The 24,392-nt window shown below is 39.5% G+C and overlaps 1 protein-coding gene across 4 annotated transcripts in view; it reads left to right on the top strand.

Moving 5' to 3' along the window:
* LOC140486192 (rho guanine nucleotide exchange factor TIAM1-like) overlaps nucleotides 1–24,392 on the top strand; it is a 334,442-nt gene that overhangs the window by 117,703 nt on the left and 192,347 nt on the right. For all 4 annotated transcript variants that reach the window (XM_072584976.1, XM_072584973.1, XM_072584974.1 and 1 more), the window contains 3 exons: nucleotides 12,915–13,084; nucleotides 13,918–14,964; nucleotides 17,722–18,163. In XM_072584976.1, coding sequence (XP_072441077.1) covers nucleotides 13,930–14,964; nucleotides 17,722–18,163 — 1,477 coding nt within the window. In that variant the 5' untranslated portion in view covers nucleotides 12,915–13,084; nucleotides 13,918–13,929. The remainder of the gene's footprint in view (nucleotides 1–12,914; nucleotides 13,085–13,917; nucleotides 14,965–17,721; nucleotides 18,164–24,392) is intronic.

The following is a 24,392-nucleotide window of genomic DNA, read 5'->3' as shown; positions in this document are numbered from 1 at the left end:
CTCTACTTCTCGCCTTTTAAACAAGCACTGAATCTTATCCAGACCATTGCTTGCAGTAAACTGCCCAGCTTTCAGGGCAACATCGACCACAACACCACGCAACTCGATCATGGCAACCATTGCAAGACTTGACAGAGTGTCAACATGGATACTGCCATTTCCCGTGGGGGCATCACTCATCATGTATGCAACAGGTACTCATGTGACTTCACCAATGTTGTCGATCTCATATGCTGCAGGCAAAAGTACCCCGAGGCATTGATGAGACCAAGTAGACACTATGACAACCGATGAATGGACACCGCACAACAATTGCCAGATATTCCCTCCCCGTCAGGGGCATTGGACTTTGGATCTTTGAGTGACCATCCTCCAAGGTGAACTTTGGGCGACACAACTGTGCAGAGGGGCCAAGCAGAGCCTGAAAGCCAGGTTTGGTTCCTATGAGGATGGCCTTAACTGGGACCTTGGTTCATGTCTCTCTACAGGTAGCCCCACTACACTACCTTGCACTACACCAGACACATGCTTGCTCTCACACTTGTGCGCTCTATCTCTCCCCTCCCCTCATGTGGTGGGGGCTTGCACGCAGTGTGCTGCTGCCCAGTCTCCTGAAAGGGGAGCGGATTTAGCAAATGCTCACGGTGTCAATCCCATTGAACTGATGAGGGTCGGGAGCTTCATCAATGCTGCAGGTCACTTATACACAAGTGTGTATTTACTCAGAAACAACCCCTGAGACAGGGGGAGGGAGCAAGGCAGGCAGAGAGAGGAAAAAGGAAACTTCAGAAAATGCTGAGCCCCAGAGGACAAGCATTAGATCAATTAACCAAATAATCAATTATCCAAATGAAATACTGCCCACTCCTCTCGCTCAATTATTTAGGTTCCTCTGTAGACTGGCTCAAGATTGACCTCATTCCTGATGAAGGGCTCCGGCCCGAAACATAGATTTTCCTGCTGCTTGGATGCTGCCTGACCTGCTATGCTTTTCCAGCAACACACTCTCAACTCTGATCTTTAGCATCTGCAGACCTCACTGTCTCCAAGATTGAGATACAGGCGGACTCTATGATCTCACACCTTTAATGTATTGTCTGAGCTGAGCTGTCACCTTTTTATCATAAAACCTTGTTATCTCAGGAATGTGACTTGAAAGAAGTTCTGGGATTTACATATCAATAAACCAGAACCTGCAAGCCATTCTAAAAGATGAAAGACTTCACAGCAATCTAAATTTGTTCAATATATTGTTTCAGTTGCATGACGCAGTTCTATTGCAAGGTAAAAATAAGGACTGCAGATGCTGGAAACCAGATTCTAGATTAGAGTGGTGCTGGAAAAGCACAGCAGTTCAGTCAGCATCCGAGGAGCAGGAAAATCAATGTTTCGGGCAAAAGCCCTTCCTCAGGAATACAGTTCTATTGTGAGAAATTCTTATGATCCTGCTCTGCAGCTACCTGATGAAGGAGCAACACTCTGAAAGTTAGTACTTCCAAATAAACCTGTTGGATTATAAGTATGTGCGATTTTTAACTTTCTCATTGAGAGTTCATGTCAAATTGTGTTTGGTAATGCTTCTATGCAGAATGCTGGGTGTTTTATTACATTAATGGCATAAATTGTCATATAATGCGCTGATATGACCTGGACAGTGTAGAAATTCATGTCACTATAGTAATGGTATTGGTCAGTGTTAATTCATTCAAAAAAACATTTTACTCCCCACAAAGCTTTTCCATCTCCTTGCAGTACATTGATCGTGTTTCCTGCTCTTCATTAAACCCTAGTTTTTGATGTGTCATCAACATGATTAACCTGTTTTCAAGTCTGCTCATCTATTTTGATGTTTCTGGATAGTAGTAAATAGGTTTTTAAATATTTCAAATTAACTAATGTTCCACAAAGTGTTATAATAATCATAAGCTATGAACATTAGAATACATGTCAATATCTCTGTGTCATAACATGGACTGCAAATTTACAACCTCTGGAATAATTCCTATATGTACAAAAAAGCTAGTTTGAGTAAAAACAATTAACTAGCTCTATGAAGATCCTCTGGGTGATTGGTATTCAAAATAATCAAGCATTTTTAAAAGAATGAAATAGTAAAGGGAACTTTTGGAACATAGGGTCATTTGGGAATATGGACAGAGTTTTAAAATGTCAGATCTATTCCATTTTGAAGTTGTAGGCTTGCAGTTTAATTCCCAATGTCAGATGTTGATTCTTTTGAAATAATTATAGGCAGTATCTTGAATGGTGTTATGTTGAAACAAAAAACCCAGGTATTTATGCATTCAAACAGACTGCAGGTTATGTTTAGAACAGACATGTTTTTTTGTGAGTAATTGCTTTTTTGAGGGCTATGAATTATTAACAAAATGAGAAACTGCTGGAAAAACTAAGCAGGTCTGGCAACATCTTTGAAGAGAATGCAGAGAGTTAATATTTTGCATCCAGTGGCCCTTCTTCAGAACAGCTTTAAAACTCTTTTGAAGAAGGGTCACTGGACCTGAACTATTAACTGTGCTTTCTCTCCACAGATGCTGCAAGACCTGCTGAGTGTTTTCCAGCAATTTGATTTTTTTTTCTTATTTGCAATATCCACTGTTCTTTTGGTTTTCTGTTGAATCATTTATTTATTGTCCGAAATATTTTTAGGCGCGTGTACTGAGACAAATGCCTGCCCTCTTAATTGGCAATTTTAATTTGAGTGGTTTAGTTGACTTTGTGGAAGCTGATCACTGGTACCTATCTTGAGTGTTCACACAAATCAAAATTGAGGTTTTAAATGTTGCTGAAACATTATCTGGTGCTGAAGCTATTATCCAATTGCATTTAGCAGGACAAAATGTAGAATGCCAAATTTCAAGCTGTTAAAACAGTTTATATAACCGGTAAAAAGGGAGTTGTTTGTTAACAAGTCAACTTTGGCTAAGGTATTGCTATGGAGAAAGCCACATGCAGTAAAGGCTTCCCAAATTGTTGGCTAATTTTAAAAAGGCAAAAGGTTTGAATATGTTTCCTTTTGTAAAGAATAGATTTTTGTTTGAGTGTACATTATTCCTAGCAGACACAAATGGGCAATGTTATGAGTTAGATTAATTATCTCAAATTTTTTCTTCATGTAGCTGTTAATGCAGTTGTGTTGTTGAACAATCAAGGAATCACATCTGATGATCAGTGTTTTGTTTTGCTAAATTATATCTATACATAAGGGCTCGTTCTCTAACTGAAAACATTTGTTCAAGTCTTGCACCTCTTGAATTACCCAGGAGCTTGGGTGCCTAAAGTACTGTTGTTTTATCCATGGCAATACCTCAGCTAATCAGCACACTTGTCGCTTGTTGTGCAAATTATTGTGACTGTTTGAAATTTGGCATTCTTGCATGTGTACTGATGAGTGCAAGTTGAAAAATTTCAGCTATCTTTTCCGTATTCAAGTTCTGTGCCACCAAGGATTGAGATTTTTTGTAATTCAGACTTGATTAATTTGCAATGGTTTAACATTTTTCTCAGGTGTTCTGACCATACCAAATAGAGTACATTTTTAAAATACTATGACTGAAAAAAACCCTTTCTTTCTTTCCTTTTCTGCAAAGCTGGAAAACAAATCCATGCTAGCCACAGATTATCAACTGTGCCTTGGCATAGGGATTTTCAGAAACAAAAGTTATCTTGGAAATGTGTATTCCAAGATAAAGGATCTTTAGACTGTACAATTGAGCATGGTTAAGTGTGATTATGAAAAATGCATCATACATTATTCTATATTATTTTATACTATTACACATGAACATGTCTTCATATTTCATAGAGATGACACCATCTCATTACTAGAGTTATTGTCCTCCTGAAAGTTTATTTGAGGATCATCATCAAAGCACAAAACATTCCAGATCCATACCACACGGTATAATTAAAATTCGCACTACCTCCTTTTGCCTTGAGGCCAAGCAACAAAACAATGCAGTGCATTATTAAAACCATTATTGAAACAGACTTTACATTTGAGGTCTTCCGTGCAACAGGCTTATGCCCGAAACGTCGATTCTCCTGCTCCTTGGATGCTGCCTGACCTGCTGCGCTTTTCCAGCAACACCTTTTTCAGCATAAATTTTTACAGCACAGATATAGATTATTTAGCTAATCATGACTGTGCAATGGCTGACTCTCTGCAAGAGCACTCAGCTTATTCACATTTCTTTGCTGTAAGCCCATAAGACCTAGGAGCAGTAGTAGGCCATTTAGCCCGTTGAGTCTGCTCCATCATTCAGTGAGATCCTCGTTGATCTGAATCTTCAAACCTGCCTTTTTCCTATCACCTTGATTTCCTCACTCACTTCTCTATCTCAACCTTGAACATATCTAGGGCTCCAGCCTCAACAGATCTTTGAGGTAAAGAATTTCATGATTCACCGTTCTTTTAGAGAAGAACTTCCTCCTCATCTCTGTTTTTAATGTAAGACCCTTATTCTGAAGTTATGCACTGTCCTAGACTCCCTCAAAAGGGATAATAAACTTTCTGCATCTACCTTATCAAGTCACTAAAGGATTTTGTATGTTTCAATAAGCTCGCCACTCATTTTTTTCAATCGTTACCAAACATTTTTTGACATTCTTTTTACATGTCCTCAGCATTTCAGTTCAATCAGTGTATATGGTGGGGTGTTTAATCTCCTAACAATAGTATAGTTTATAATATTTTCATTGTTCAGTACAATTGTCACTTTGGTTTGTTGATTGAGAGTTATTAGGCTTCGTATTTTTTTAAACAATTGATTGACTTGCAAAACTAAACTGACAGAAGCTTAATAGAATGGCAATAAAGTATTTTTGAAGAGTAGTTCCTGCTAATTTATGGACAGGCAAATTTACATACTGCAAAGTCCTTGATACAACAATCATGAAAGGTGGCACTTCTGGTTACACAACACTTCCCACTGATATATTCGAGTGAAAATGGTTGAAGTTTAAAAATGTTGATGTGGTTAGTTTCTTTTAAAATCTTTGGACCTTTATGACATAAGTGTTGTTTAGTGTTTGAGTATGGGTATAAGAAAATTTTACTATTGTCGTCTTGCAAATATATACCAATGCAGTTGTCCACCCTGTAAGTTATTGATTCTTCAAAGCTACCCTTTTCACCATGGTTTGTGCTCAGTGCCTTCTCGTGTTCGGTGTTTTGTTTTGATTGCATGGTTGAGAATACAAAGCTCTCAAGTACCACACACAGTACACCTCTACTTGGAACTTTGCCTTGGACTTGTAACAAACTGGGTGGTGCAGATTAGACTTTCTAAATGAGTACAGCGTTTCAATTTAATGGCAGTGGCCTTGGTCTGGCCTTGGAGGATGTTATTTGTTCTGTAAGAATTCATAATCCAGCTGACATGATGCTGTACTTTTTCACAAAAGAAAACATAGATTCCTATCATTGGGCTTTGTTTAGTTTGGGCAATACAGAGAAACGTAAAAATTATAGTGGCAACATAAAGACTGAAAAAAATAATATCGAGTGAAGATGTACAGAGCTATTCTTCAGGATAGATGTTAGGTTCGGGTTATTGTTCTTTTATTGTCACTTCATGACCTAGACTGGGTATTTAGGGTATCATTTTGAAGTTTGCAGATGATATGAAACTTGAAAGAGAAGTAAACAAGGAGGAGGTTTATCCTGGCAGAATCAAGGGATCTCAACAGAGTGGAAATGGGTATTTGGCTCATCGGGTCCACACCAATCCTTCCAAGGGGATCCTAATATCTGTTTTATGTGGCTGACTGTCCAATTTTGTTTCATAATGCTGCTGTGAAATGCTTTGTGACATTATTTTAAGTCGCAGTTACTGTATCAATGCAGTTTGTCATGATGGCTTCTGGGCCTATTTATTTGTCAGTCCATGTGTCGTGATAGATCATATTGCTTTCAGAAATATTGAATTTAATGTAAATCTGATTGTTGTACTTTTGGAAAAAGAACATGCAAACCAGAAATGGAAAAATGTAATTCAATAACTAGAAAATTCCTTCATGGATTTCACTCTGCCTCAAAAGATCCTGGAATCTCATATAAAAAGGTGTTGAAGAATTTTGGAGGAATATTTTAAAGCAATAAAAAATGAAAAAGCTAAACTATCTGAGGTGAATTGCATCCCTCACCTGTGGACATAATGTGAGGTAAAAATAAAGCTGTCTGGGTGAAAGATATGGTAGGGGAAGAACACGTGTGTGTGTGTGTGTGTGTGTGTGTGTGTGTGTGTGTGTGTGTGTGTGTGTGTGTGTGTGTGTGTCTGGTGCGGTGGTCCTATTGGGCGAGAGTGTACTGTGAACACTACAGCTGAAAACATCCATTCAACACCCCTGCAGTTGCTGTTATAAAGGAGAAGAATGGCCAGTCCCCCTCTTTGATTGCTGGAAGCAAGTTGTCAGTCAAAAGCCACAGTCAAACAGGAAACTGGATAACTCCTTTCAGAGAATCTGCAAAACCCAGAATCTTAGAATTGCTCAACTGGTCGAGTTAACACCACCTTCAACATCCAATTCAATGCACAGACAAACCAAAGACTGATTTTGTATATCTGTTTGAACATTTTTGCTTTTTGTTCCCTTTTCATTTCTACTCCATCTGTTTATGCGTTGGATGTTATTTTTCCTCATGTATTAAGAACTAATAACCTCAGTCTTTGTTTAAGTTCAGAAAACCTGGTTAAATTATTGCCTTTTTAAAACATAAATTCATTGGAATTACCAAAGACTTCCATGAGGGAAGAGATCCCTTGTATGTTCACCCTGTGTCCAACAGCTGGATAGTGTTGAATAAAGAAGAGGTATCTGTACCTCCCTCTCACCTCAGATCACAACAAATTAGGGGTCTCATCTGGGGACCAGTTATAACAATCTCAACTTTTCAGCTTGATTTCCTGCCTGCTGAATAAGTTGATCTGAAGACAGTTTCAGTATTTGCATGGTGTTTGAGCTAATTATTCCATGCTTGTGTGGCCTGGGGCCTTCATCTCCTTCTATCTATTTTGATGTCTGTCTGCTTTCTTGGCAATCAGCCACTACACCGACCCAGATCAGATAATTCTTGGCGTTTATTTGCATAACCTTTCTTTGACTCAACTGTTTAGCTATGTGGGGCTGGAAAAGCACAGCAGGTCAGGCAGCATCTGAGAGCAGTAGAGTCAACATTTTGGACATAAGCCCTTCATCAGGAATGAAGGGCTTATTCCTGAAACAACGATTCTCCTGCTCCTCTGATGCTGCCTGACCTGCTGTGCTTTTCCATCCCTTCACTTTTTTTGACTGATTTCCAGAATCTGCAGCCCTCACTTTCTCCTTATCTGTTGAACAGCATGTCTTGACAGGAGTTTGAGTGTAACTTGATTGTCTGTTGTGCATTGCAGTTGTTTACCATCCAGTGACTCATGACTTGCCTTTTCTGCAATCTGCTCAGCTTGATTTCTTGGCAAGCTACCAAAATGTTAAAGTGGGGAGTGGCCCTGTACAAAGGATAAAAGAAAGTGATATGTGAAGAGAAATATGAAACCAAAAAGAAACAAGAGGAAGTTGGGAAGAAGGAAATAGATGTGGCATAGGAAAAAGCAAGAAAGATGGAAATCAAGGAAAGGAAGAATGATCATTTCATTAAAAAAAAATGACTTCCCCTACCAAGCCTCAAAATTTAGACATACCAGAATTTTACCACGAGTTTGAGTGAAACAGATTAGGTTTGTTTGATTTCAGAAGTCCTAAAATATGTGGCTATTGCTGTTTCTGAACTCTTTTGATATTATTTGGCAATTGTTGTGGTGACCCAAGGCAGGCTTAAAATAACAATATTTGTTCAGAGCTTTCAAGATTTTGCTTCAATAAAAGCAATTACACATAGACTCAGCCTTTCTCAGAGCTAACTTGCCTTCAATTCACTTGTGCTTGTTTACCTCTGACATGTTCTGTATCTTAAAAAAAACTATCTTCCCATCTAAGTGAGTTGTGCCTTGAACACTTAGCTACAGTTTTAGTCATTAAAACTGACAACACTGTCATGCTCCTCGTCAGTACTACTTTTAGATCTAGGTTTGTATCTCAATTTGCTGAATTCAACTGTCTCCCCTTCTCACTTTGGTTCGATCTACTGGATGTCTTCACGTTCCATTTTGATTTTCACTGCTTGCAGCATCAAACAGTCTTGGGATCTCTGTCTTCCTATTAATTGTCTGAAAACGCGATACAATAACAATCTACCTATGTACATACTTTACACTTCAGCTGCATCCTTTACATGACCTCCTTGACTGGTCCAATCATAAAATATTTCACCTTGCTAATCACCCTTCAGTGTACTCAACTGCTTCTCTGACAGGCCACAAACCCTGATGCCTGTGTCCAATACTTTTAGACCCGGATGAGGAGACTTTTTTTTTCCCCCAATTAAAGCAAATGTTGGTTTTGACTTTAAGTATTCAAAATAATGCAAATAAATGAAAAACTTATTTGAAAGAAATGCTCAATATGTTAGGCTTGTGCATACATGAGAAGGAGTAATCCTATAAATCATTGACTCTTTGACGTCCGGTCACACCAATTGATTAATGTGAAATCTATGCTGGTCAAAGGTATAAGAATTAGTTTGTGAAATCCAAGAGTTAACTTCAAGCTACCAACTCCTGTTATCCTTCATGCGTATTTGCAAATGCAAAGTGTGTATTTGCAGGGATTATTCCTGATTCTAGTTTAAAAACATGTTTTGTGGGGTCCAAGAGAAGATTTGAGACTGCTTTTTCTCTTCTGGGATCTACTTTTGAAACCGTCCTGATTTATTAGATAAAAGATACATCTTGTTGCAGACTCTTGAGGGCCCTGTATGAATTTCATTTGCTAATCTCAATCCAGTTTCATTTGCTCCCACTCAGAGAACCACAACTGAAATAATTGAAATTGTGACTGAGAGAGCTGAGACTGCATAATACCAGGAACTATATGACTGCTTTGATTACCACATGAATGAAGAAGTGTTCCACAATGCCTGCTAGGTTTAATTGTTAAATGAAGTAATAAAGTGAACATCAAGATGATTAAGCTTTGATTAAATGTGTAATGTTGCACTGCCAATGAAGGGAATTACAATTGTTTTGTGACACCTGCATGTATTTCAGGTTGTACAGCAATGGGACTCGAGGTCAGTTCTGTCTTTTTAACATTATCAATTTAGTCTTTAACATTTTAATTGTGCTGACCAGAGTGGGTAGGGGTGTAAATCAGAAAAAAATTTAAGCATCTTTTGTATAAATGTTAGAATTGAACCAAATGTGATTAGATTCTACGTGACCATGTCATTTGTGAGTGGCCATCCATTTAAAAAGCTCCATTGTGTACAAGATGAACCGTGTTGCACGTTGTTGTGGGGGAAACACACCAGTCTTTGAGTCAGACCCGGGGTTCAATGACGGAGTTTATTGCATAAGGAAATACCGGAGCTCAAGGGAGAGAAAGACACCAACAGCACAGTGGTTAGCTGCGAGTCTTCTCTCGACCCGGAACACATGTCAAGAAACTTTTATACTGTATATCTTGTGATACAATAGGTCAGTGATGAGATGTAATATGGTTTGTTTTTGGCAATCATTGTAGAATCATAGTTTTGATGCAGGCTTTCAGTTCCAGCGCAGCCTTTGTTAATTTCCACGTGGTCATTGTCCGTTTCAGTGTAGATGTTGTCAGTTTCAACGTATGCACGGAAATCCATTGCTGTAGTAATGGGCGCTATTTGTTCTTCCTGTGAAGCGTTTCATTTCTACAAGATATTTTGGCTGGACCCAGACACCCAGCAGACAGTGTTAGTTACTAGTGTGTAATTTCTCCGCCACCTGCCTTAAACTAATGAACTGTGTTGGCAGTCTGGTGGCCCCAGGCAGTGTCCGTATCTGCCCTGCTGTTTCCCTCATTCTGGCAGCCAACTGATGGCTCAGCCGCCACCTTGTGTGTCCATGTGCCTAGTGTCACCCTGCCCCATGCCATCTCCTTCACACATTGTATCTTTTTTTCCATTTGTAAAGTTGTTGAATAAATATAATAGCATTAATTTGTTTTCCTCCAGAAAATGTAATCTCTTCTGAGTTACGTTTATTTTCTTAGGAAATGTGATGACTGTGATTATGTTGTAGTTTTTATATCAGATTAAGCATTCTGTCACAATTTTGGTATATGTAATAATTTAATAATGGCATCGCATTAGTTATGGTGTGTTTTTGCTCCTCGGGTAACTGTAATTGCTCTGCTCCTAATCTTAACTTTATCCACCTTTTAATCTGCATGCCAATTTACCTGATTTAAGCAGCATTCACTTTAATTGCCCTTCTCATCAGGGCAGAAAATGTTTTTTCCTCAAGAACTTGAATAGTTTGTCAAGGCATTTTTTTCATTTTCAGAGCTTATACTTCATTAAAAAAAAATTGGCACATGGTGTGTTTAAACTCGTATAGATGCAGAATTTGAAGAATTCAACAATGTTTTCAATAATTAGCAATTCTCCATTAAATATAAAGCACAGCACAACAGCAAAGCATTAATTTCTAAGACACTACAGGAATTAAATTGGCACAAAACAATGAGGATAAATTATTAGCAAACCTTTTACAGAAAAACCTATCACCCTAAAGACACCTTCAAAAGATTAGTTCAGTCACATCTAATGTATTTTCCGTTCTATATGCGCTAAACTGGAAGATTTTAGCGAGGCATTATCACCCTTTTTGTATTGCACCTAAGATCTGAATCTGAGACCCAAATTTGACAATTCATGCAGTAGACTTCATAATAGCACCCTATATCATGATTTTCCACCCTACCCCGCCCATAAATTTTGCAAACACATGCAGCCTTAAGGTAGAGATTTCACATTCATTTGCAAGGAATTAGTTCCCTCAGTGATTTGAGGTTTTTCTGACCCCTAGTTAGCTGAGTTAGCTTCTGCGTGTTTTACATCTGTTCCCTCTCCTTTGCAGCCTGCCTCTTTGTATCTCATCCTTCAGCCTACACTTCTCTCACTTTCTTGCAGCATTTCTTGCTCTTTCCCATCTCCCTTGCAGATTCCCCTGCCACACCCCCATCATGTTCAGACACTCCCTCTACTCCTCGTCACGGTGCATCCTTGATCTCTGTTTCAACGCCTTGCAGTCTCACCCTCTGCTTCCACTTCCTTACCACCTTTCATCATTTGCTACGTTCCACAGGCAGCCTTGCCCTTTTCTCCCACTTCTTGCAGCCTCTGCTGTCCTCTTCAGCAAGAAATCACTCCCACCCTAGTCACCTCAGACTTTATTAGCTCCCCACAGTAGACTGGATGAAGTGACTGCACTTTTATTGTGCAATTTTACATTTCCAAAATAAAATCAAATTGCTGGTTCGAATCAAATCCTAAGATTTTCAAGATTTTAGCCACACAGTTACGCCTGTTATACTGCATATTCCACTTGTGTATAATTCAGTGTTTGTTACAATAGCATGCAACACCTTATCCCCTCATATCTGTTTGAACCTACAATTGTCGTACGTATTTTGGATTCAATGCCTTACAAATCAGATTGCTTTCAAACATGGTAAAGGATGTTTACGGTAGTCCTCCCTAAAGTAGGGAATGGGACTCAAGGTGGGGTCATGAGCAGAAAGTTAAAAATCATGAGCTCTGTGACAGCCCTGGAGCTCTGAGGTATAATAATTGTGCTCCTGCTGTCACTAGTTTCACAGAGGAGACATGAAAACATGAGATTCATGGGGTCACATTGGCAACAAGTTTGGGGAGTACTAAATTGCGTGCTCAGCATTTGGCAGTACTGACTGACCCAACTAAAATGCTCTCGAAGCTTGAAATCTGTTAACTGGAATGGTTTTTAAAAAAACAGACACAAGTTACTTGGTATTAGTTTGCAATTATTTTATTCCTACAAAATTATTTTTTTTACATACTGGTCTGGAAGGTCTGCAGTAATTTCTTTTGTAGGACCTAATATGAAACACTATTTGTAAATTGAAATGAAAACTCCAAAAGCCATATTTTTACTTTTAGTTCTAAATGTATCAAACTGTTTTCAGCCTGGATTTAATTAAATTTTGCTGGCTCATATTGGGAGTGAATGTAATGAAAGCTAAATTCTCCCTTTCTATAAAGAATTCCCATATCAATTCACTGGAAATATAGATGAGAAGTATGAAGCAAGAAGGCCAGAGCCCCACGTAAATGTCTAGTACAGGCTGGTTTAAAAAATGTTCGCTCTCAATATTGGAAATTCAAAACCGCTTAACATAAATATTTATCACCTTTGGCAGAGGTTTGCAATCAATGGATCTGTTCTTTTGTATGCCAGCACCAGAGGCCCTGCTGGCATGCAATCTGATTTTGATTATTCCATATCTTCCTACCTTCAGATAAAATTATTTCTGAAGACTCCTACAGGGTCTAGAAAAAAACTGAATGAAGGAAATTTTCTTGTTGAGCCACCTTCAATCTTTAATTGACACAAACTGTGCATTACATGTTGTTGTTTTCAGCCATCCCCTCAGTCCTGGCTGGATTGGTTTTCCTTCGGACATTGCAACTCCTTCTAGGTTTGTTTTAATTTCATATCAAAACAAACTAGTGAGGTTGCACAGTCCTGGGACATGAGAGGTCATGGAGGTAGAAGATCAAATGCAAAACTGTCCATCTGATATCCTGACAATTTTAAAAGGTATTTTTGCTAAATTACAAGTTTTCTATGCATTCAGCTAAAATATTTAAATCCTGTAGTAGTTGAAAGATGAACCTGGTGATGACAGAGCCCCCTTTCAAGCTTTTATTTTGCTTTGAGTGATGGTCATGTTGTTTTTATCTTCAAATTAATACATTGTAACCATAAACTTTTTTTCAGGCTCCTGTTAAAATTCACTTGCTGAAGCTAAATTCTAAAGAAGACCTGGATTAATAAGTGTTGAAAGACACAGTAAGGTTGGTAACTTGATTGCTATGCCTTAATTTCTGGCATGTACTCCACCTGAAGACGAGGTGAACTGTTGTTTGATTTCAACACCAATCTCCAAGGTAAGGTTCTTTATTTAGTCTTGGTATTTTATATCTTTTTATTTGCAATTTCAGGGGGTAGAGGATTGATGAAAATTTTTTTGCATCTCGTGTGCATTATTCCAAGTTTCCAAAAATGAAGACCTACAACAAATTGCAAATTTAGCAGTTGAAAGTTGATGATAAAAGTCGGTGTACAAAATGATTTGAATTTTTTGAATTTCAATCTGTAATTTGCCAACAATCTTGTTATGGAAAATGTGATTTTCTATTAAGACAACTTCAAATGTTACAAATTCTTAATGATAGTATTGTAACATATGTTTTGTACATATGAAAATTTTTAAATGTAATATTTTCAAGTAAGAACTATTCTGTATTCTTCATACAAAATACCAAATCATCAGTCATGAACAGAAAGATCATTGACATATTGGATGTAAGTTTGCTCATTGAGCTGGCACCTGTGATGTGGGTAATGAGTGCTTTTTTGAGACAAAAAAATAAACTTGTAATCAGATTTGGTAGAACCATGGTGAGCCTAGTTGTTCAGATGGTGCCACAATTCAAAATGTTTTGCTGCATGAATTTTCTCATTATGGTGGTCACTTTCTAATTTTGTTTCTATAATATGACTCCAGGAGTAATGGACATTTTCCACTTTGGATTATTTTGTCTTCCTGTTAGCATATATAAATCATTCTTGAAAATATGAATTTGCATTTGAAAATCAACTGATTCTTCTGAAAATCGTTGATCTAGGGAAGTTTGAGTCTGACGTTAATGTGTTTTTAAAAAATTCTTTATAACTCAAAAAACAAAACTTAAATTTCGAAGACTTTTTTTTTCCTTAGACGTCTCAAAAGATGGGAAATTCAGAGAGCCAGAATGATAGTGAACGAGCGTTTTCTGGAGATGAGCGTGCAGGTCTGTCACGCAAGCATATGTCTCGGTCACTTCGCATTCCAACTAAAACTTCACGAAGAGCCAGGCCTGCCTCAGCAGTCAGGATTACACACAGAAATTCCGAAACAAGCACGAAGTCGAGCAGCACTCCCAGCATCCCACAATCACTGGCAAGGGATGGCCTGGACGTCAGTCATCCAGGAAATCTTAATAATGCTTTAGAAGAAGAATTTGGTCGTCCATCTTGGGTGGGTAGAATGGGTAAAAGTGTAAGGCCTGTGTCTTACCATACAGGTTCTTCAGTTTCCAGTACCAGGCGAAGAAGTGCTGTGCAGCCACTCCATTCAAGGGATGAGCTTGACATTTGTTTGGACAATCATATTATCCATGTTATAGAGAATTTTGATGAAATAAGATTAGACTCTGTTTCCCAAGCAAATATTGAAGATCTGCATCTAGTTACTGGAGATGAAACGACCATTTTAGAAAGCACAAATATCAAGAAAAAACGATCCAAATCTGCTGACATGTGGCGACAAGATAGTATGGAATTCTCCTTATCTGACCTAAGTCAGGATCGGTTAACCAGCACAGAAGATCTTTTGGATAATACTGATGACAAGGGATATGAGAAAAGTAGGCTAATAAACAGTAATTCTATTGATCTAGAACAATTGAGTGGAAACCAACGTGCTAACTCTCTAAATGAACTATATAGCCAAAAACCAACAGGTGTAAATCTGAACAAAACGCGGAGAAACCGATTTAAGACACTCCCTCGGAATTTGAGGACTCATTCACGTAATACAATACAGCCAGAAAATATAAATGCTGTGGCCTGGTCAGCTGGAGAAAATGCAAGTGTTCATTCATATGCTGCCTCAACACTTCCATGCAGGAAGTCCCATTGCCTTTCCGAAGGAGCGTCTAAAGGACGAATAAGCCATGTTACTGATAACAGAACTACATATGTCAGAAGGTCCAAAACAACACAGGTAATGCATAGGATAAAAAAATCATGTTGGCTTTTATTAAAGCCATTGACTATTACTGTAAGTTTTACTGGTTAACTATAGAAACTTAGAGGATGATGCATTTGATGTCAAATGGTTAGCAGTGTTTGGAGTTTAATTCTATTTCTGTTTTATTTGCTGTGGCGAGAAAGATCCTCAATTAGACTTTTTTTTTAAAGCAACAGTATCAATTAGTATTTAAAAATAAGATTTCAGATGTTGTGGGCTGGAGGAAAACCCGTATGTATAAATTTGCAAACTCCAAAGTATTACTGAGTTAATTAGAGTACTAAGTTAATAGACAGTCTGAAATGGGTTCTTCAAATTCCCGTGACCAAGAATAATAATTGATATTTGACTGGTGTTACATACACGAAGCTAGCTTGATGTCCTGGCAATCTAATTTCAAGCATGTTTCAGTATATCAGCAGTTTAAAAAAAGGAACAAAAATGAAAAGCAAAGTGTGCTCTGCTAGTGAGCTGGAAATGTTGTCATTCTGTAGTGTTAAAGCTGCTAATAACCATATATTTAAAGCCCCACAATTTATTGTTGTTCAGTGTTGCAAGAAATACTTTTGCCACCCACATGCACCTTAAGCAATCATCTCCCAGGCTGAGGAAGTCTTGCAGATTTCAACTTCCTGGATTCAGCTATATAATAATCACCCTTTTGTGCGAAGAATTTCAAGTGGTCCGCCCTCAAATTGTGCTAGTTTAATACCGTGGTCCATTGTCTTTGTCATAATTTGATCATGTTTCTTCACGAAATTCATTTACTTCTTTGCATAAACTTTGAGATCCAGTCTTGATCTCTGTGTTCTGAGGCTAAATAGCTTTGTTAAAATAGCTAGCACACTGAAAAGAGATTTGCTTTGTAGCGACAAAATGCAAAAATGTGCACAGTTGGTAATAGTTGTTCCAGAATATACTTTGTACAGAAAAATAGCTGAAGGGACAAATAGTGATGCCGAAGTGGGGTGCCTGCAGAAGGATGTGGACAGGCTAGAAGAGTGGGCAAAGAAGTGGCAGATGGAATACAATGTGGGAATGTGTGATGTTGTGCACTTGGCACGAGGAATAGAAGCATAGACTAATTTCTCAATGAGAAAAAGGTTTTGGAAATCTGAAGCACACAAAGGGACTTAGGAGTTCAAGTTCAGGATTCTCTTAAGGTTAACATACAGGTTCAGTTGACAGTTAAGGCAAATGCAATTTTGGTATTCATTTTGAGAGGACTAGCATACAAGAGCAGAGATTGTACTGAGACTGTATAAAGGTTCTCGTCATGGTGCATTTGTAATATTCTGAGCAGTTTTGGGCCCTGTATCAAAGAAAGGATGTGTGGCATTGGAGTGGGTCCAGAGGAGGTGAACAAGAATGATCCGAGGAATTATGGGCTTGACATATGAGGAGTGGTTGAGAACTCTGGGTTTGTACTGAATATAATTTAGAAAGATGAGCAGGAATCTCATTGAAACTTACAGAACACTGCGAAGCCTGGATAGAGTGGACTTGGAGAAGATGCTTCCAGATGTAGGAGAGACAAGGACCTGTGGGCTCAGTCTCTGGGTGAAGGGATGTCCCTTTAGATGTAAAATAAGGAATTTTTTTCAACCAGAGGGTGATTAATCTGTCAAACTCATTGCTGCAGAAAGCTGTGGAGGCCAAGTCATTGAGTGTATTTAAGATGGAGATTGGCTCTTGATTCAGAAGAGGCTGAAGGGCTACAGGAGAAGGCAGGGGAGTGAGTTGAGAAACATAATCGAATGGCAGAGCAGAGTTGATGGGTCAAATGGCCTAATCCTCCTCCTATATTTGGTGGTGTTCAGTAATTAAGATCTGTGAAAGAACTAAATTTGGCTGCTCTACAGTCACAATGGTTATAAATGTTGGAGGGAATATTACTTAACACTAATAATAGTTCACTTCCTGATGCACAAAAGTAATGCCCAAAAAGGCAAGTTTCAGTTGGAAGTTTCTTTTAAACTTTGTTTCAAAAGCTTCCAGTTATATCACATGTTGCAGATATCACCATCCATGCTGAAGTATAAACTGCAATCTGTAGAAAATTTCAAATTGAACAGAGGCCGGCATGAAAACACTAACTACTATCAGTCACCTGAAGTTCACGATGTTACTACCCAAGCAGATTCTCAACTTCTGTTGTCACTGGCCAGCTCCACAATGTTTGAAATGTCCAAACTGAATGTTGTTCCTGGGACAGTGGAATTTTTAAAAAGGTGGAGGAGGAAGAAGAAGACAGGTTTGTTTTATTCCCCATTTTGTTCATTTTCCAATTACCTGGAGTATTACGTAACTATGACGAGACCATGAAAATTAAGCAGGGTCTGTTGCAAGGAGGGTATGGTGGAAAGGGAGATGTCTCCAGATGTTAGTTTTTCTGTAAGATAGTAGTCACACTCATGAATGCTAGATAGTAAATTGTTTTTGTGATGCTAAACCTTGTAAAATAAGTGGGGAACAATTAACTACCTAAAATAATTGGGGAGGATTGGTTTGCACAAATAATATTCAAATTGATGTGCTCAAAGAACAGAAATTGTGATAAGCTTAAGGATGGACTTGACTGAAATAATGTGCACTCTCGTAAAGGGGTGCAGGATAAAATAAAGTAATTGAAGTTGTAAACTCAATATGTATATGGATTATTATTTTGATTTGCATCTTTCACTGTAGCAATGAACCGACTTTAGTATCTACATGTGTATTTCTGTGTAGGATATTACTACAGGAGATGGAAGTGAATGTGCAGATAGTGGTATTGATGGTGCAACAATGGACAATGATCATCTTTCCCGCTTTTCCAATATGACCAGTACGACATGCTATCCAGCCAATTTCAACCGTGATTTACTTTGTAGTGATATTGGCACAACAGGAGATGCACTTCGTCAAGGGGTGTATGAGAACTTTAGATGTACTTTGGAATCAAATGCTGTCAATACAGAAAATCCAGAAGAAGCTGAGTCAGCTATGAGTGATGAACAAAGCAGTGGTACCCTCAGCTCCCCAGGGCAGTCTGACAGTCAAACTGCAGATCAAGGAACTGTTCGAAAAGCAGGTTCACTTGCTGTGAAGAACTTTTTAGTCCACAAGAAAAATAAAAAAGTGGAACTGGCTACACGGAGGAAATGGAAATATTATTGGGTATCATTAAAAGGTATGTTTTAGGTTCTGTTGATTTATTTTCATTCAGAAACCTTTTGCTTGAATTCTTAATTATGAAATAGAGTTGAATGCTATTGACATTAAATTGTGTTTTACAATCAATCGTGCATTCAATGGTAAATACTTTCGTATAGATTTTGTGAAATGAATGCTTGCTGTTCACCAACTTTTGTTTTATTCCAGCACACACTATTCCTCAAAAAAGGAAAGGTTATCAACTTGACACATGCTAGATTTTGGATTGTATTATCTTCTGTCTCCGACCAATTTTTGGATCTAATTTAGGCATATTACAGTGAAAAACAGGATGGAGAAGCTTAGCACCAAATGTACTTTGAACAGGTGTACAATTTTTCTTCATCCTCTTCGTCTCTTGCCCTGAGCCAGAACATGGTGAAAAATGTGGACAAAATGCAACACAACCTTCCTCACCCAATGTCAGTCACCACTCCCATGAAACAATATCTCTTCAGTAACTCCTGTTCAAGGTTGCTGGTCCTATTTAAGATTGGGGGAGATGTTAGCAAGTCAGTTATAGGGCATGATGGTCATTTCAAGTTTTTCTTTGCGAAATGGAATCATTGACCATGAAAGCCTATGGATGTGACAATATTTAAAATTTAATTAAGACAACAGTTAGAGGCTTGCAGGAAAGAGTGGAAACTTTTCATTTAACATTTTGGATCTTCACAGTAGTTTCTTTATCTCAACTATATCCTTTATCTCATATTTCAAGCTTCAGACAATACGGTTTAGCAGGAAAAGCAGTAATGAATATGATATCAGTGTGGTAGTTTTGGTGCCATTTTGCATTAACCACTGATATCAACTTCCCCACATGTGCCAACCCAGAACTTATCTGAACTTGTGCATCAGAAAATTAAATTTCCAATTGTAGATCTTAATGCTGTTATAACAACAGATCTAGGACCTCAACCAGACTGAACCAGCACCATGAGTGACCATCTATCATAGCTGGCCAGAGCCATGCACTCTGGTTCGAATTGCATAGTATTTACAGAAACGATCCATCTGGCCAGCAGGTCCACGCTATTGCACCATTTGATAAGATCCTGTGTCACTTGGTTTATATTAAGAAGGCCCAATTTTGCAAAGCAAGCTAATTTATCTCTTTGACAATGGGCATAGCTCATCAAAGAAATGGCTAAGATAAGTTGGTAGGTTGACTGATCTTTTTCAAGTTCAACTACGATTGCCGATGTTCCTCCTTGTGAATACTGAATTTCCTTTCCTCAGTCCTTGGATTCAGGCTGTCCTTTTTCTAATTTGATCAATTGGAGCTGCTTGCTTTTGCAAACGTTTTAAGACCGCAATAGCATTGGATTTCACTCCTACTCAGAGCAATTTCTAATCTAATGTTTAAGAATTTGTCTGAACAGGTTGATTTAAATAATAGCTACCTTTCCTCATGTAGTACAACACAAGGTCAGCACACTGGGAAATGGTCAGCACCAGTGAGCAACACCAGGTATTGATTGTGGGAGAATTCAAAAGACTTGCTGGAGGACAGGGTCCTCCTCCATCTCGCCATCTGAAAGAGATGCAGACTTTGTGTTTGACATCAAGGATTCAAACATGAGAAAATCACTGATTTTCACAAGCAGGTTGAAGGCATGTTAAGGAGTTTCATTCTTTTGGCCTAGAGACTCAAGGATTCTGTTACCAGCCTGCAGGATGTTATCTGACAGGTCATTGGCAAGATGGAGAGCATTTTTATCTCAAAGGTGTTGCAGAGGACCCGAAGTAATATAATCGATGTCACTAGACCCTATAGAATAGGAACAAGCTCCAGTAGCTGCAATCCAGACTCTTAAATTCCAGCTTGGCGAAATTCAATTTGTTCTTGTACCGTAAAGGAAGAGCTAAGTAATGAACTAAATGGTTAAGAATTTTCAAGTAGTCATTTGTCTTTGGCATTCTGTTCTAAAGGGAAAAATCATGATCTTCAGTCCAGTGATGGTGGCAGTGGTGAGCGGAAATGTAAATGTAGGATGTCAGCATGTTTGTTCATTTTTCAGTCCTTTCAACCAATATCCACTGTAGTTCCATCACGTTAACATGTCAAGACTTTTCAGAAGCAGTGATTAATTGGGTCCTGAAGCATCCTGAGATCACCAGAAATTGTTCATCCATTATAATGCATCCCTCAACCTTTTCCTGTTGACTGCTGATAATTAGGGAAGGTATGGTTGAGCCACTGTAAATATATTTTCCAAATCACTTCCTCAGAAATGTTGCAACACACTTCGAGTCATAGAGTTGTACAGCATGGAAACAGACCCTTCGGTCCAACCTGTCCATGCCGACCTGATATCCCAACCCAATCTAGTACCAGCTGCCAGCACCCGGCCCATATCCCTCCAAACCCTTCCTATTCATATACCCATCCAAATGCCGCTTAAATGTTGCAATTGTACCAACCTTCACCACATCCTCTGGCAGCTCATTCCATACATGTACCACCCTCTGTGTGAAACAGTTGCCCCTTAAGTCTCTTTTATATCTTTCCCCTCTCACCCTAAACCTATGCCCTCTAGTTCTGGACTCTGCGATCCCAGGGAAAAGACTTTGCCTATTTACCCTATTCATGCCCCTCATAATTTTGTAAACGTCTATAAGGTCACCCCTCAGCCTCCGACACTCCAGGGAAAACAGCCCCAGCCTATTCAGCCTCTCCCTATAGCTCAGATTCTCCAACCTTGGCAACATCCTTGTAAATCTTTTCTGAACCCTTTCAAGTTTCACAACATCTTTCCGATAGGAAGGAGACCAGAATTGCACGCAATATTCCAACAGTGGCCGAACCAATGTCCTGTACAGCTGCAACATGACTCCCAACTCCTGTACTCAATAGTCTGACCAATAAAGGAAAGCATACCAAATGCTGCCTTCACTATCCTATCTACCTGCGACTCCACTTTCAAGGAGCTAAGAACCTGCACTCCAAGGTCTCTTTGTTTAGCAACACTCTCTCTAGGACCTTACCATTAAGTGTATAAGTCCTGCTTAGATTTGCTTTCCCAAAATGCAGCACCTTGCATTTATCTGAATTAAACTCCATCTTCCACTTCTCAGCCCATTGGCCCATCTGGTCCACATCCTGTTGTAATCTGAGGTAACCCTCTTCACTGTCCACTACCATTGAACCACAAGAGCCCTGAGCCAGAAGCAGCAGGGCATTCGTAAGCACAACACAGCTTTATCCTGCATTCTGAGAAGGAGCTGTTGACTTCTGGAGCAAAGCAAGAGCCAGTATTACCAAAAAACAGTCACTTGCTAAGCATGGCCTCCCAGTTTTTTTTAGGCCACGGACCCTGTTGTCGAACGTACAAACATATGAACAAGGAGCAAGGATTGACCACCGGAACTCTCAAGTCTTCTTTGCTACTTTGAGATCATGGCTGATCTGATTGTAACCTCCAATCCATATTTTTGCTCGTCCTGATCATGCTTCACACTTTGCTTACCAAGAGTATTACCAAGGTGACTTGCAAAGATCTGAGACAAATGGTTTGGAGCAGCACAGCCTTCTGAGGCTCTTCTGATAAACCTCGAAAAAGACTTTTGAAGTGTGCACAGTCTGTAATGGGAGTGGCGTCCCAACCTGCTCTTTTATAATTGGCTGTTGGTACTTACTATTGCTGCCTCCCCTCTATTTTTCTTAAACAATCCTCTATTGAACGATTAAAGAACAAAGGAAGAACAAAGAAGATATCATCACAGGCATAGGCCCTTTGGCCCTCCAAGCCTGCGCGCGATCCAGATCCTCTATCTAAACCTGCCGCCTATTTTCTAAAGATCTGCTCCCTGACTTTTCATGTATCTGTTGAGATACATCTCAAATGACGCTATCTTTCCTGCCTCTACCATCTCCACTGGCAACGTGTTCCAGGTCCCCACCACACTCTCTTGCGTAAAGAACCTTTCACGCATATCTCTCCTAAATATTTCCCCTCTCACTTTGAACTTGTGACCCTTAGTAATTGAGATCCGCACTCTGGGGAAAAAGCTCCTTGCTATCCATCCTGTCTATACTTCTCATGATTTTGTAGACCTCAATCAGGTCCCCCCTCAACCTCTGTCTTTCTAATGAAAATAATCCTAATCTATTCAATCTCTCTTCATAGCTAGCGTCCTCCACACCAGGCAACATCCGTGAACCTCCCCTGCACCCTTTCCAAAGCATCCACATCCTTTTGGTAATGTGGCAACCAGGACTATATGCAGTATTCCAAATGTGGCTGAACCAAAGTCTGGGGCAACTGTAACGTGACCTGCCAACTTTGTATTCAATCCCCCTGTCCAATTAAGGAAAGCTTGCCATATGCTGCCTTGACCACTTTACTGACCTGCATTGCCACCTTCAGGGAACAATGGACCTGAATACCAAGATTTCTCTTGTGTTCCTCTCAGAAACAAACAGCAAATAGATTGCTCTTTTTTAGGGCTTGACCAATTTTACACCTCCTCTGGTGGCTTGGGTAAAGTAGCTAAAATCTCCACTTCCAATTTATTCTTGCGTGCTTCTATGTTAATGGTATAGTTTCTGGTAGCGCAGGGTTAATTACAGTTTAAAGTCAGGCATCGCTATTTTATTTGGATATTGCAGTGTATTGATGCCACGTGCACAGGTAAAATCTGCTGATTTGTAGGTAGAACATAGAACAATACAGCGCAGTACAGGCCCTTTGGCCCTCAATGTTGCACTGATCCAAGCCCACCTAACCTACACTAGCCCACTATCCTCCATATGCCTATCCAATGCCCATTTAAATGCCCATAAAGAGGGAGAGTCCACCACTGCTACTGGCAGGGCATTCCATGAACTTACGACTCACTGAGTAAAGAATCTACCCCTAACATCTGTCCTATACCTACCACCCCTTAATTTAAAGCTATGCCCCTTTGTAATAGATGACTCCATGAGTGGAAAAAGGTTGTCATGGTCAACCCTATCTAAACCCCTAATCATCTTGTACATCTCTATCAAATCACCCATAAACCTTCTTTTCTCCAATGAAAACAGCCCCAAGTGCCTCAGCCTTTCCTCATACGATCTTCCTACCATACCGGGCAACATCCTGGTAAACCTCTTCTGACCCATTCCAGTGCCTCCACATCCTTCCTATCGTATGGCGACCAAAACTGCACACAATACTCCAGATGCGGCCGCACCAGAGTCTTATACAACTGCAACATGACCTCAGGACTGCGGAACTCAATTCCTCTACCAATAAAAGCCAGTATGCCATATGCCTTCTTCACCGCACTATTTACCTGGGTGGCAACTTTCAGAGATCTGTGTACATGGACACCAAGATCCCTCTGTTCATCCACACTACCAAGTATCTGACCATTAGCCCAGTACCCCATCTTTTTGTTACTCATACCAAAGTGAATCACCTCACACTTACCCACATTGAACTCCATTTGCCACCTTTCTGCCCAGCTCTGCAGCTTATCTATATCCCGCTGTAACCTGACACATCCTTCCTCACTGTCAACAACTCCACCGACCTTCGTATCATCTGCAAACTTGCTCACCCAACCTTCTAGCCCCTCCTCCAGGTCATTTATAAAAATGACAAACAGCAGTGGCCCCAAAACAGATCCTTGCAGAACACCGCGAGTAACTGCACTCCAAGATGAACCTTTACCATCAACTACTACCCTCTGTCTTCTTCCAGCCAGCCAATTCCTAATCCAAACCTCCAACTCACCCTCAATGCCATACCTCCGTATTTTTTGCAGTAGCCTACCATGGGGAACCTTATCAAACGCCTTACTAAAATCCATATACATCACATCTACCGCTTTACCCTCGTCCACCTCCTTAGTCACCTTCTCAAAGAATTCAATAAGGTTTGTGAGGCACGATCTGCCCTTCACAAAACCATGCTGACTATCCTTGATCACATTATTCCCATCCAGATGTTCATAAATCCTATCCCTTACAATTCTCTCTAAGACTTTGCCCACAACAGAAGTGAGGCCCACCGGCCTATAGTTACTAGGGTTATCCCTACTCCCCTTCTTGAACAAGGGAACCACATTTGCTATCTTCCAGTCTTCTGGCACTATTCCTGTAGACAACGAGGACATAAAAATCAAGGCCAATGGCTCTGCAATCTGCTCCCTTGCTTCCCAGAGAATCCTAGGATAAATGCCATCAGGCCCAGGGGACTTATCTATTTTCACCC

This window comes from Chiloscyllium punctatum, chromosome 15 (genome assembly GCF_047496795.1).
Source record: "Chiloscyllium punctatum isolate Juve2018m chromosome 15, sChiPun1.3, whole genome shotgun sequence".
Classification (NCBI taxonomy): domain Eukaryota; kingdom Metazoa; phylum Chordata; class Chondrichthyes; order Orectolobiformes; family Hemiscylliidae; genus Chiloscyllium; species Chiloscyllium punctatum.
The sequence above is the reverse complement of the archived record's forward strand: the minus strand, read 5'-3'. Positions and strand labels throughout refer to the sequence as shown.